This window comes from Sander vitreus, chromosome 21 (assembly GCF_031162955.1).
Source record: "Sander vitreus isolate 19-12246 chromosome 21, sanVit1, whole genome shotgun sequence".
In the NCBI taxonomy this organism is placed as follows: domain Eukaryota; kingdom Metazoa; phylum Chordata; class Actinopteri; order Perciformes; family Percidae; genus Sander; species Sander vitreus.
The window spans coordinates 3,967,770-3,980,695 of record NC_135875.1 but is presented as its reverse complement, the minus strand read 5'-3'; the positions used below and the strand labels follow the sequence as shown (position 1 = coordinate 3,980,695).

Below are 12,926 nucleotides of genomic sequence, written 5' to 3'. Positions count from 1 at the left end.
TCTCTAAAATTGACAACTGCGTTGGTCTTAAACTAGCAAAGACACTTGCGTCGGGCTTTGTGCTGTGCTCCGCCGGGTGCAAGATAGGGCCCTGAGTGTCTTTCGCGATATGTCGCAGCTTCTCGATGTGCGCCAGTTGATATTGCGATGATGATAAAAAAAAACAATATATTGTGCAGCCCTAAATCGTCCAGCCCTTAACCTGTCTTAATATATTTTTATAGTTTGCTGTACAATCTGGATTTAGCAGCTTAATATCACTGATCAGGGTTTTAACCATTTTAAATCCATTTCACAGGTCACATGAACATTAGTCGGGGTTGATGGCCGCTTCCATCACAATAAACCTCCAGACTGACCTCCAGTTTACCTTTTCCTTCACAGAGACTGAAGCAGCTCTCAGTGAAAACGGGGTGAAACCTGAGTCTGAACTCTGTGATGACGCGGTGCCAGCTGGTACGCCCGCCTGCACTCCTCATGCCATCAAGCTTTATTAACTCACCTTAACCCTCGTTTAGCATGTTTTCAGTTTGTCATTTCTCCTCTTTTACAAATAACTTTCATTTTGTTTCAGAGGTATTTTGCAGAAATGTTGATTTTCTTCTACCTCACACTCTTTATTTTCAGCCTGTCTTGGTTTGCTAATGTTTACTTTAAAACCTGCTTTCCCTGATACTCTCATCCTACTGGCACATGTATCTGTTGTCACTGCAAACAAAGAGCCTCTCTAGCACTTTCTAGAATCACCACTTCCCCAGCTGCACATCGCTGACTAACGGGGAAAAATAATTTCTCTTTGTGCCTGTAAGAATTGGTCCCAGTAGCTCCAGTACTCCCGTGTGGGTCCAGCATGCTTTGTTCATAAATACTGAGAGTGAGGGGAGGGGGGGGCAATGAAATGGGGGGGTCGTGCTCTAATTTGTGTCACTTCAGGGGTCTTTCACATGAAGAAGTTTGGGAACCACTGTGTTAACCAGCTCCTGCAAACGTGAGAAATACCACAACACGAGGTCAGGGTTGTTTCAGAGCAGATTTAGCTGAGTAAACCTGAGGAAAGTCTGTCAGATTAGGGACAGATTTAAGGTTGAACTATTCCTATTTTACTGACTGACGTGCATTTATCCTGCAGCAGAGGCATCTGCAGAGGAAGGCGGAGTTGGAGCTGAAGTGCCCGAGCTCTCAGAGCTAGAGAGCAACTCATGTCAAGACGCGGGGCAGCTTGGTACGCCTCCGGTCTTTAAGCTCCCGCCTCTTTTCAGCTGCTTGTGCATTTGGTTGTTTTCCTAGTTTGACATTTTGGGAAATATATTCACTTTCTTGCATCAGAAGATTGACACCACTCTCGTGTCTCCGGATTATCTCTTGCTGTAACTTCATGAACTCGTCGTCATCTTGAGTTTGCCAGGCGACAAAGAAATAGTCTGACAGATAGCCTCAAACCTCAACTTGTTTTTTACACTTAGGGTTTTTTTGCAGATTAAATAAACAAGATATAACCATAGACTTTATATAAAGACGGACGAGGTGTCTCCATTTCCTCCCACTGTACAAAAGTGAAGCCAAAATCTCACAGAAACGGACGCTGCCATCTTGTAATTGTAGGAGCCAGAGTCAGCGCAGTAGTGATCGGGCGGTGGAGCCGCGGTATCGAAGTCCCGCCCACACCTCCGCCCAACCAATCGCGAGTCAATCCCAGCTGTCAATCATGATGTTTCACCCCGTTTTTATAGCATCAAATAACTAATAAAACCAAACTCATCAGAAAAATGAACACTTGAACAAACATCAGCGTGATAAGAACTACCTAAATGACAGAAACCATTTTTGGGAGAAACTTATTTGACGTGTACTTTGACTTCTTATTTTGGCTCATGTCCCATCCGCCAGCCACCGGGGGTATGAACAAACAGACGTGAGAGTAGGATCTTTTTTCTCTTTGAACTCGCTTCGAGTTAGTTCGACATTTCCCAAAATGTCGAACTATTCCTTTAAATGTTATGATTAAAGCTGCTCTCCTGTTTGTTCTGATTTGTAAAAGTAAGCTTACTATGTTTTTCTTTCAGCATCATCATTGAAAACAGAGTGTTTTTGTTCTTTGGCTTCTTCTTCTTTTCTTCATGCTTGCTCTCATGGTTGATAATTTGCATCTTTCAGAACTGCAACATGATCATAAACAGCCTCAAACATGTTCTAAATAAGTAGGTGGTTACATCCTGGCTATTTCCGAATCAAGGGAATGTGCCAAACCGCCGGCAGATTTAAGACTCCTGTGATCTGTTAAACAGGCGCTCCCAGAATAATGTTAAAAACAGCAGCAGCGCCACATCGTTGGTGAGGTGCTGCTGCACCGCGTCACCCTGGGGGAAACCTGCTCGTTTGCATATTGATCTCCATGTTTAACATTTATTGGCTCTGGGCTTTCTGCATTAACTGAAGACATGCTGTGTGTGTATGTGCTTTTGTATCGATTTATTTGCGGTTAGCGAGTGTATTAATCCGTCATGAATGACAGAATGTCATTACTAATGTCTTTCTCCGTTTGTCTCATCATGTTCGTGCCGCAGCAGCAGGAGGAGCAGCTTCAACAGGTAGGCTGTTTCAGGTTTTATTGATCGCACTTTGACTCACGTTTTTGTTTACTGCAGGAGACAGATATGAACTCAGTTATAACTCCTGGCAGACAGAGAGAGAGAGCTGTTCTCCGCAATCTTCCGAATAATTATAGACTCTTACGGGGTTTAATTAAAGCTAATTCAACCATTTAAAAATGTACTTTTAGTTTAATTTACTACATTTGTAGTTGCATTATGTATTAATAAAGTAGAAGTAATATGTATGAGATCATTAAGTTAGCCAATTAATAATTCTATTTCCTCGTTATGCCTTTAAATGAGCTCATGATTTAATTTTTAAAATAGAAATGCAAAAATCAATGTATTAAAAGTTGTTTAAATCTTACTTTTAAAGCTACACTATTGAATTTTCCATATAGTTCATGATTATTATGATCATTAATATTTAATTTTGATCCATTGTGGATGTAAAAATATTGTTTAGCGAAGCTTCAATTTGTTTACACTTGTGTCATTTACTGTTCCCATGAATACATGGAATAGAGAAAAGTAATATTCAAAAGCCTTTTTTAAGCACATTTGTGATTCAAACTTAAAACTCAATTATTAATTCACAATTTAAAGGCAGAATGAGGAAACATAATTATTAAATAGCCTTTAAATGCTAAATAATTGTATCAATTTAAAGGTGCTCTAAGCGATGTCACGCATTTTTTGGGCTACATTTTTTGTCACATACAGCAAACATATCCTCACTATCTGCTAGCTGCCTGTCCCCTGAACACACTGTAAAAAAAACGTGGTCTCTGTAGACAGCCCAGGCTCCACAAACAGCAACAAAAACAAACTGCGCCAACCTGCACCACCAAACATAACAAACAGTGTTCCAGCCAATAACCGACAAGAAGGAGTTGGGGGTGGGGGTTGGGAGGTTAGTGCAAGGAAGCACGGAAGGGAGGGGGAGGGGACGGGATGAGGAGGAGGGAGGGGCGAGCTAGTTTTGTTTTGTTTGAAAATACTTTGAACGTCAACAAGAAGTAACGTCACCCAACATTGCTTAGAGCACCTTTAATATGTATTATTTTAATGATCCACTGTAAATGTTATGGTGGGGTCACACTCCAGACTCCATACACTTTTTATAGTTATTTTAAAAGGAGGTTTTCTGGGGGGACTGCATTATTTTACTTATTTAATATTTCTAATCACTTTTTTTACAATGAAAAATAATATTATAGCGCTCTGTTGTTCAGTGTGTTCACTGGAATGCGTCATCTGTTGTCTGTCAGCCCCGTGTGATGCATTACCGTCCATTTCCATCTCATTTTATTTTCCTGTGAACCTACATTGATCACGTCTTGCATCTTCACCTTTTTATAGCTCGCAGTTTTTCTGATTCAGAAAATATTAAAATGGTCTATTTTTTTATTTTCCTTGTGGACGTCAGTTGTCCAGTTCTGTTTCCCTTCTTTCATCATGTTTTTGTTTTTAAATGGGGAGATGGAAAACAAGTGCTGTAAATGTCATCGTTCATCTGCTTCCCAAACAAATTAGCAAAGCCTAGCGCTCCAGGAGTCCGCAGTGAGTTTGCGTTTGCGGGTGACGGATCAAATCCTGGCGTAGACGGAGCCGCTGGGGCTGGTGTTGGCGTTAACTTCTCTGGAACTTCCTGCTCCTTGGACCCAGGAAATGAGGCGGTGGGGGAGTGTGGGAAGAGGCTTAGTGAGTCTTTATGGGCCTCTGAAGACCTCAGCTGCGGGGCGGAGATTAGACGGGACGAGAGCCCTGAGCGGACCGGAGCTGTGGATTCTCAGCGGGCGATCAGTCTCGATGCCTCCGAGTGCCTGGCTGAAATGACCAATCTGTCTGGGATGTCTTTGGTTCGCAGCGCGGCTTTGGAAGACCTGACGTCCATCGGACACAGAGGCTTGCGGGTCAACCAGGGAGAGGAGGAGCCGGTCTCCGAACAAGATGGAGCAGCTTCAAAGTCCCAAAACATCCCCAGAGAAACACAACACACCCAAACTCTGTCACACTCTGACTTTTGTTCAGAAGATCTTTGCAGCAGTAGGAACATTTCCGAGAAGGATAGCCTTGTAACCAAAATGCCATCTGACACGGCAACTGAAAACGGCAGCAGTGACTCAGCGTCACACAGGGCCGGCTATTCAAAGCCTGACATTTCTAATGACTCAGACATGAGGAGCATGAGCGTGGCGCAGACCGCCGGTACAGCTGAGCTCCAGAAAACTCCCCCCCAAAGCTCTTCTGCCAGAAAATCTTTGGTTCCGGTCGCTATTTTCAAAGGTCTGTTTGTTGTTCTATTCACCAGTTCAGAGTCCTCTTCAGTTAACTCCTTCCACTTCTTTCTTTTACAACGCAGCTTCTACTGTATGTTATGCTGCACTTTACCTCCAAATCTTTTCTATTGGACATAGGAGAAGCTTGTTGTCCTCCCTCCCCACTTTTTGTTCCTCGATTTCTGCTCACTCTGCTGGTTATGTAGCCCCACCCCCTCTCCCCAAAAATCCACTTTTTGTGGTTTTCCACGAACACTTTGTGTCACAATGCATGCTGCATATCACCAACATTTCATTTTGTTTTTGGTTTCTTTGCCATGTGAATGTGTTGAGGCACGCACTGGGTAGCAAAGGTCTCACCTGGGTGGAAATAAAGAAGAAATGAAACTATATATAAACTATAAAAATCTAATGTCTGCTTCTGTCTCCCGTCTGTAGCTCAAGCAAAGATGGATAACGGCTCTGCAGATAAGGTACGTGGCCGAGAACATTATCACCATTTCTTTTATTTTTAAAGGGATAATTCTGGTTTGATACAACTTGAAACATATTTTTGTAGCTTTGTCCATCTTTTCTATCACTTATTGTACCGTCCACCAACATGGCATCATGATTTTGCGTAAACATACACGCCACTTTCCTAAAGCCAAATGGCGTGTTATCTGTACGCATTTTGAGCTATCCATGTGTATGTCTACGCTGTATACAGCGGATGTAAACATACACCCCACGTGGCGTCGCCACGTGCCGTGTTATCGCCACGTGCCGTGTTATCGCGAGAACGTCACATTCGTGTACGCGGGACACAATTCCGGCTCTCCTGGGTGAAAGTCCTGTGTTTTACCCATCCGCCACCCCAACTAACCAACCAACCTCCATTCTTTCATACTACTCGCTACGGCGATAATGTAATGTAAGTCAATGGAGGCCAAACGGCATTGATAAGCACGCTAAAAAACGATTACGCGTCTTGATAACGCGCAAAAACGGCATACGAATTGGCGTGTCATACATACGTCACTTTGTGAGATCAGTCTGCGTCCACAGCGCTGCGGAGGAGGGTCTGGCTAGTCCACACAGCATTCCTGGATGGGAGAAAAACGTGCTCTGGTTTATTGGCATTTCTTTAAACCAATCACAATCGTCTTGGTCGGCGCTAAGCGCTGGACAGAGCCACGGTGCTGCTGCAAAGTAGCCTCGGGAAGGAACTTGTTTTGGTGGAACATGTATACGTTCAAAAGTTGTTTTAGTCGTGCAACAGAAAACTCAGATAGTCTAGCTAGCTGTCTGGATTTACCCTGCAGAGATCTGAGGAGCAGTTAACCATAGTCCTCAGAAATCCACCGGAGGTTAGAACGCCAACACAAAGAAAAGAGGATGGTCTTTACCTTTATTTAATCAGGAAAAGACTCATTGAGATTAAAAATCTCTTTTTCAAGAGTGTCCTGGCCAAGACAGGCAGCAGTACAACCACACATACGTACAAACACAAAAACACTTCAAACAAAAAGCAACTGAATCAGCAAATCCCTCAAAGTCAACCACAATCCTAAACACATCAGGCAAAACATCCACAGCCAGATGTGGCTGCCTCCAAGTCAATCAACATCCTCTTAAAGCGACCAATGAGAGCAGCTCATTAAGTTTCATGGATTTCTGTAACTTGTTCCAGGTAGAGGGAGCTTTTTCCCCAGTTCAGTTCTAACTAAGGTGACGGACATCCGGCGGAATGTCCGGCGGCACCAGAGCAATCCCGGAAGTGAATTGTACCGTTGATCTGGAAACATGGCGACGGAGCAAAAAACATTCAGTCCGAAGATCAGACAGCAGTGTTGTAGTCAAGACCACCTAAACCAAGACCAGGTCATTACCAAGACTATCCTGACAAGCCAGACCCATATCAAGTTGTTGGGTCTGGGAACTCCCCATTGGCTGGGCTCAATCCGAGGGGCGGGATAAACGGTTGTCTTTCAAATTCCCTCTACACGCAATAGGATAGCTCTACAACCAACCAGAGCAACGAAGAAGGTAGCGGAGCTAGTTGATGGATTAAACGTATCCGGTCGGCAAAACTCCGAACACATCTTCCTTTTTTAAGAATGACTTCTGTGCCGTTCTTTGTTCTTTTCTCAAAGAAAAGCTTAACTCCAAGTCTTCCAGAGTCATGGCCAAAGCCGATTCCAAAGGCCGCTGTTCGCCAGCAGCAGCCATCTTCTTTGTTTTCAAGTAGCAGGGAATTCACACGGAACCGTTGTAACTCTGCCGTCATTATGTTAAGCCCGCCCACCAACTCTATACACGATGGCTCGCAAGCCAACGGAGAGTTGCTAGACAATCCTGGCTGCAAATTACATTTGCTGCCGCTAGGGTGCGTCTAGATTTCTAGGCTACTCCAAGACCAGACCAGTGCGAGTCCCACACTGCTGAAGAGTTTTGGTACAGAGGCAGATTGATAACGTTAGCTAGCTAGCTTCGCTAGCGTCACTTACACTTAGCTTACCTTTCTTTACGTGCCAATAAAAAAAATAAAAAGTGAGGTGGTCCCAGCTGTCTCAGTCAGCGTTACGTTGCAGAATTTGCACACTGCTGTGTGTTTTCTTTTAGATTTGGTTTTGCAAATAAACTCCTTATGGTTTCGTTAGCCAAATTGTATTACCGACGATTAAGCTGACATCTCCCAGACAGACAGAGCTTCTTCTCCTGTCTCCCAAATTCACTTTGGGAGTGTGTGTTAAGGGGGGCGGGGAGAGGGGGTTCACAGTTACACTTTTCAAACTAGAAATGAGTCAAGTCATAGGGGGCATTTAAAGCAGGACGTTTTACGTCCAATCATAGTAATGATGTTAACACAAATCAGACGATACACAGGCAGTTTAGTGATATCCCTGTGGTTGTGGTCTTAACCGAGCTTGAAATAAAATTTGATTGTGGTCGATTCCGAGACGAGACCTTCATAAAGTGGCCTTGAGACCATGACCGATCTCGAGTACTACAACACTGTAAATCTCCAGGTTAGACAAAAGTATGTGGAAGAGAAAATCGTAGTTGTGCACACACAAGTTTTCCTGTGGTATGAGGGCTGTCTTTTTAGTTTCACCTCCAAATAAAGTGATTTAGATAATCTGGATAATCTAGCTTTGTGCCAACACCTAACCAAAGTGTAGCTTTAGCGGGAGCAGTTCAATATATGAATCATTTTTGTAATTGTGATTTCATTGGTTTCGGGGAGCATTAGATCAAAAAATATATTACAGACATATTTGGAGCATTTGTTGTGCGTTTCTTTCCCCGTAACTGCTTGTGTGGTGTTGCTGTGCTCCCAGATCTTAACAATTACTTTGTCGAAGTGCAAGGTTTTTAACAACTGATAGAAACGACGACCAAGACTGTGAAAATAAGACCCACGCTGTAACAAACCAGAATAACCCTTTTCACATCATTCTTTCCCATCATTTTTCATTTCTAAATCATTCCTCTGTTTTCATGTTCATTGTCATTAGAACATTTTGTTTGTTTTTTATTCATTTGTTTCCTCCTGACGAAAAAGACCAAACCACCCTCTTCCCTTAAACGACCATCCATGGTCCACAGGGGCAACAAAACACACGCTTCCTCCCGAAACGGCCCCAGCTCCATCCCTGTTAAAGCCAGCAGCACGGGGCCCGGAGTAAGTACAGCTGAGAGTGCAGACCTGCGCTGAGTTCAGGTTGCTAGAGATGACGGATGGATGCACAAGGCAGTCAGATCCTAGTGTCTTTAAGAGGAAAGTTGCTTGCTTTGCCTGAAGGTGTGAATTTGGACACATTTAAAAAAATACAAAATAAAATAAAACATGAGCATATCCGAAAGTGCTGCAGTATGTCTGTAACATGATCTCTGCCTACCTCAAATTACATTTTATGTTTTTAGATCAGGGGTGTCAAACTCAACTTCACTAAGGGCCACACTGGAAAATGAGAATCACATCAATGGCCAGACATGTAGAGTTTATTGACATGCTTTTATTTAATTGAAAACGTCAAAACATTTTTGACTGTATTATTGCATGTCTCATATAGCTTATTTGGTCGACAGAAAGCCCTAAAGTTGGCAATAAGGTTCCTCAGCCATCATAGAGTTTAGCAAATCGAGCAAAACAAAGATTACATTTTTAAAAGCAGCTTCCACACAGCCGACTCCCAGTAACCTGTTTCACAGCCTGAATATGAAAACTCTCAAAGTCGGAAAATCTGCCCAAATTCTGCTTTGAGTCTCGTGTAATTACAGTTTGAAAAGTTTCTTGTCTTTTTGGTTTGGGGCTCAACTAGACGGGCCAAAATGTATTGTGAACCTACAGTAAATTGATATGCCTTGGCCTTCAGTTACCTCCACGGTTAAGTTGTGTTTTTAAATCCTTTTCATATGAAATGAAACCGCTTTTACACTATAGTCGGTTTCATAAGGTTCGGTTTGCGTTCACACAAACGTCACACGGTTGAACCCAAAGCTCTGAGAGGAACCACTGGGGCACTGAGCACCTGGGGAGCCTGGCCTGACATATATACATGTATATACAATCTCAAACTTGTATATACAAGTTTGAGATTTGCAAATTGAATAAAATTATCAAAATAATAAAAAAATAAAATCTTGAGAACATGACAATGATTAGATCTTATCGGCTTCATGTTCAAAATTGGTGTTGCTCGATTGTATATCATCATAATAATTTGTGTGATTATTGTCTCCAGACATGTTTTGATTACTTGCATTTGAATAAAAGCAGCTTTCTGAGGGAAAAAAAAACCCGTCTCTGCTGAAAACTAAATAACTTTTCGGCTGTTTTTTTGAATTTATTTTCAGAGTCTGGGTGGTGCAAAGTCTCAATCTCCAGCAGCCAAATCTTCTGCCAGAACTGCAGCTCATGCAGGTACGGAGGGAACACTTTATGTTGAATTATTTTGCATATTCATTTCAGTTTGTTTCATTTTTATTTATGTGATTTTTAGAAGGAGTAAGATTTAAGGATTACTTATGATGTGTCATATTTTTTTGTGATACAGCTAGTGCCAAGAAACCTCCCACTCCAAAAAATGGAAAAGGTAAAAAAAAAAAGAAAAAAAAAAAAGCAAAAGCTAATCATTAGAAATAATTTGGTTACACTTTACTTGAAGGTATCTACATAAGAGTGACATGACACTGTCATGAACGTGTAATGAACATTATAAACAAGTCATAAACGTTTATGACATAACGCTTCTGTCAGTAAGTGTCATTCGGTTTTTGTCATGACAGTTAGGGTTAGGGTTCATGTGTCATTACTGTGTCATGTGTTCATTACAGTGTCATGTCACTCTTATGTAGATACCTTCAAGTAAAGTGTTACCGATCATTTTTAACTTCGCATAGGCACGATGCCACAGTCTGATCCAGGACTGGATCAAACTTGGCCAGCTTTTAGCCGGCAGGGCTCCTCATCTGTTTTTATTTTCATTTATCATTTTCCTTTCGTCCACGACTGGTCTGACTTGTTAAAACCTCTGACTCGCCGCCTCTCTGACTGCTTAAGATGGGAGTGGACAGAGCAGCCCTGGCACTCCGAAATCTCCCGCTAGCCAAGCGAAGGCTGCGGCCGAGGCCAACAAAGTGAAGAAGATCGCGGTGGTGCGTTCCACGCCCAAATCCCCGGGCTCGCTAAAGAGCCGCCCGCCGGCCCCTCTGGCTGCAGCGGCGCCCATGCCGGACCTGAAGAACGTCAGGTCCAAGATCGGCTCCACAGACAACCTGAAGCACCAGCCGGGAGGCGGAAAGGTAACCTGACTCTGACTCCGGCTGTCACACTGAGCGCACCTCATACAGTCTCTGCTGTAGTCCGCTCTGCAGACTACAGAGAGGCAGAAATCATTTTACTGGAAGATTTAAACCTCAATAAGCAGATCCAGAGGTCCACTGACACACAATCTCTCGTCTCATTTAGCATCCCACCGCTGTCTGACCACAACAGTCCAATGTGCTTTTAGTGTGAGTGTGTCAGTCTACACTGTAAAAAAAACAAAAAAAACTGTAAGAAATGGTAATATTCCTTCAGCTGGGGCACCAAAACATACTGTAAAATAACAGAAAATAATGGCTTGTAAAAATACAGTAATTTTCATAATTAAATTACAGTTTGTAGCTTTAATTAAATGAAATCTGGTGTATGTTTTTGTCTTTTTAATGTGTAATGAAGGATATTTAAACCTGTACAAACTAATTGTCTCTATTCACTAATTTAATTTAAGGAAAGTATATATATATATATATATATATATATATATATATATATATACACTACCGGTCAAAAGTTTGGGGTCACTTAGAAATTTCCATTCCACTCCATTCCAGACAGAATACCAGCTGAGATCAGTTGCCAATGTATTTTAACATTTGTCTTTTTATGTGAAAACTAATTTAACCGTAGACGTGTAAATTCTATTTTCTACAAAAAATCTGTAAAACAAAATGGAATAATTCCATAAAATAATAATTTATAATTTTTTAGTTTGCGTGTGTGTGTGTGTGTGTGTGTGTGTGTGTGTGTGTGTGTGTGTGTGTGTGTGTGACGTTTTACTGCTGACATTTATAAGATCTTGTGTTGTGCTATTTATGGACCAAAAATAAATTGAGTCTTTGTCTTCCTGACGTTTAAATGTCAGATGATGAGCGGATGAGCATAAAAACCGAACCTATTCATCACCGATTGCAATGATTCCTGCACGTTAATGTCACCTCAACCCAACACGAGTTAGCAGCTGTCTTAGCGTCCAGTTTCTCTCAGGCTTCACAGCTCATGTTTCCAACCATCGTCTGCACTCACAAATCTAAAAGCTGACATTTTCACTCTTCCAGGTACAAATCCTTGATCAGAAGGTGGACTATAGTAATGTCCAGTCTAAGTGTGGCTCCAAAGACAATGTGAAACATGTACCTGGTGGCGGCAATGTGAGTAACTGAGGGATGAACTCAACGCCAGACTCTTGAGTATCTCTGCAGTTATGATCATCAAAACCAACTTTTGGTGTAAAAAGAAGAAGACAGTGCTCTCTTATTTGTGCTCCAGTTTTTACATAAACATGATCAGAAGATGGACTTCTGAATGGAATCTGAAACATTTAGCTTTTTCTCATTTTGTTCTAAAATGATTCTATTTTAGCTGTCTTTATATTCTCTTTAACAAATGTTTTACTTTGTTTTAACTGCTCTTTAATGTTTTTTGTAAAGCACTTTGAATTGCCTTGTAGCTGAAATGTGCTATAGAAATAAAGCTGCCTTAACTCGCATAAAAGCTCAAGGTGCATTTCACCAAAAGACCACTGCTTTAATGTGTTAAAGTTATTATATATATTGATATATTTATCTGCAGTGGTTAAATCAAACGAGTGTATCAAACATTTTGGATGGCAGCTCTAATAAACATCTTACTTCCTCCTTTTTGGGCTGATCCTCCTCCTGCTGAAGCTCATTTTCTCATTTTAATTTCCTAAAAGATTTTAATTTCCATTTTATATTTTCTTTTCGCACTTTTGCAGGTCCAAATCCTGGATAAGAAGGTGGACTTTGCTAACGTCCAAGCTCGTTGTGGATCTAAAGACAACATAAAGCACACGCCCGGCGGAGGCAAGGTGAGGACTTGTGTTTTGAAATAATTTCCCTTTTATTTTCGTTTCTTTTCTGAGCTCACATAGACGATGACTCTGACACAGTTCGGTCCGACGGGAGCATTTCTATCCACAGTACAGATACATTATTTGTGGTACAGACATTTACAGCACAGTCATTACAGGAGTGTCACAGTCCGATGGGCACCGCTCTCTTCCTCTTACTTCTGCACTTTCCCAGGTTTGCACTTTTCCTTGATCAGAATGGGGCCTACAGTAATGTCCAGTCTAAGGTTGCACACTAACATGCTTTTTAGTAGCTAAAATAGTATGTGAGCCTCCAACTGGTCCCTCCAACATCTCGTTTCCTCTGCAGCTCTGGTCCTCACTCGCAGCTCCACTGCTGTCGCTTTCCTCCAGGATAACTGTTTTTCATA

The 12,926-nt window shown here is 41.9% G+C and overlaps 1 protein-coding gene across 6 annotated transcripts in view; it reads left to right on the top strand.

The window, feature by feature from the left end:
* LOC144536640 (uncharacterized) overlaps nucleotides 1-12,926 on the top strand; it is a 43,503-nt gene that overhangs the window by 17,760 nt on the left and 12,817 nt on the right. Inside the window, exons 3-12 of one of the 6 annotated variants that reach the window (XM_078279885.1) lie at nucleotides 385-456; nucleotides 1,130-1,222; nucleotides 2,565-2,588; nucleotides 5,312-5,346; nucleotides 8,421-8,540; nucleotides 9,716-9,782; nucleotides 9,916-9,954; nucleotides 10,422-10,663; nucleotides 11,720-11,833; nucleotides 12,421-12,513. In XM_078279885.1, coding sequence (XP_078136011.1) covers nucleotides 385-456; nucleotides 1,130-1,222; nucleotides 2,565-2,588; nucleotides 5,312-5,346; nucleotides 8,421-8,540; nucleotides 9,716-9,782; nucleotides 9,916-9,954; nucleotides 10,422-10,663; nucleotides 11,720-11,833; nucleotides 12,421-12,513 — 899 coding nt within the window. The remainder of the gene's footprint in view (nucleotides 1-384; nucleotides 457-1,129; nucleotides 1,223-2,564; nucleotides 2,589-5,311; nucleotides 5,347-8,420; nucleotides 8,541-9,715; nucleotides 9,783-9,915; nucleotides 9,955-10,421; nucleotides 10,664-11,719; nucleotides 11,834-12,420; nucleotides 12,514-12,926) is intronic. The other 5 variants (XM_078279881.1, XM_078279883.1, XM_078279882.1 and 2 more) reach the window with 5 other exon arrangements.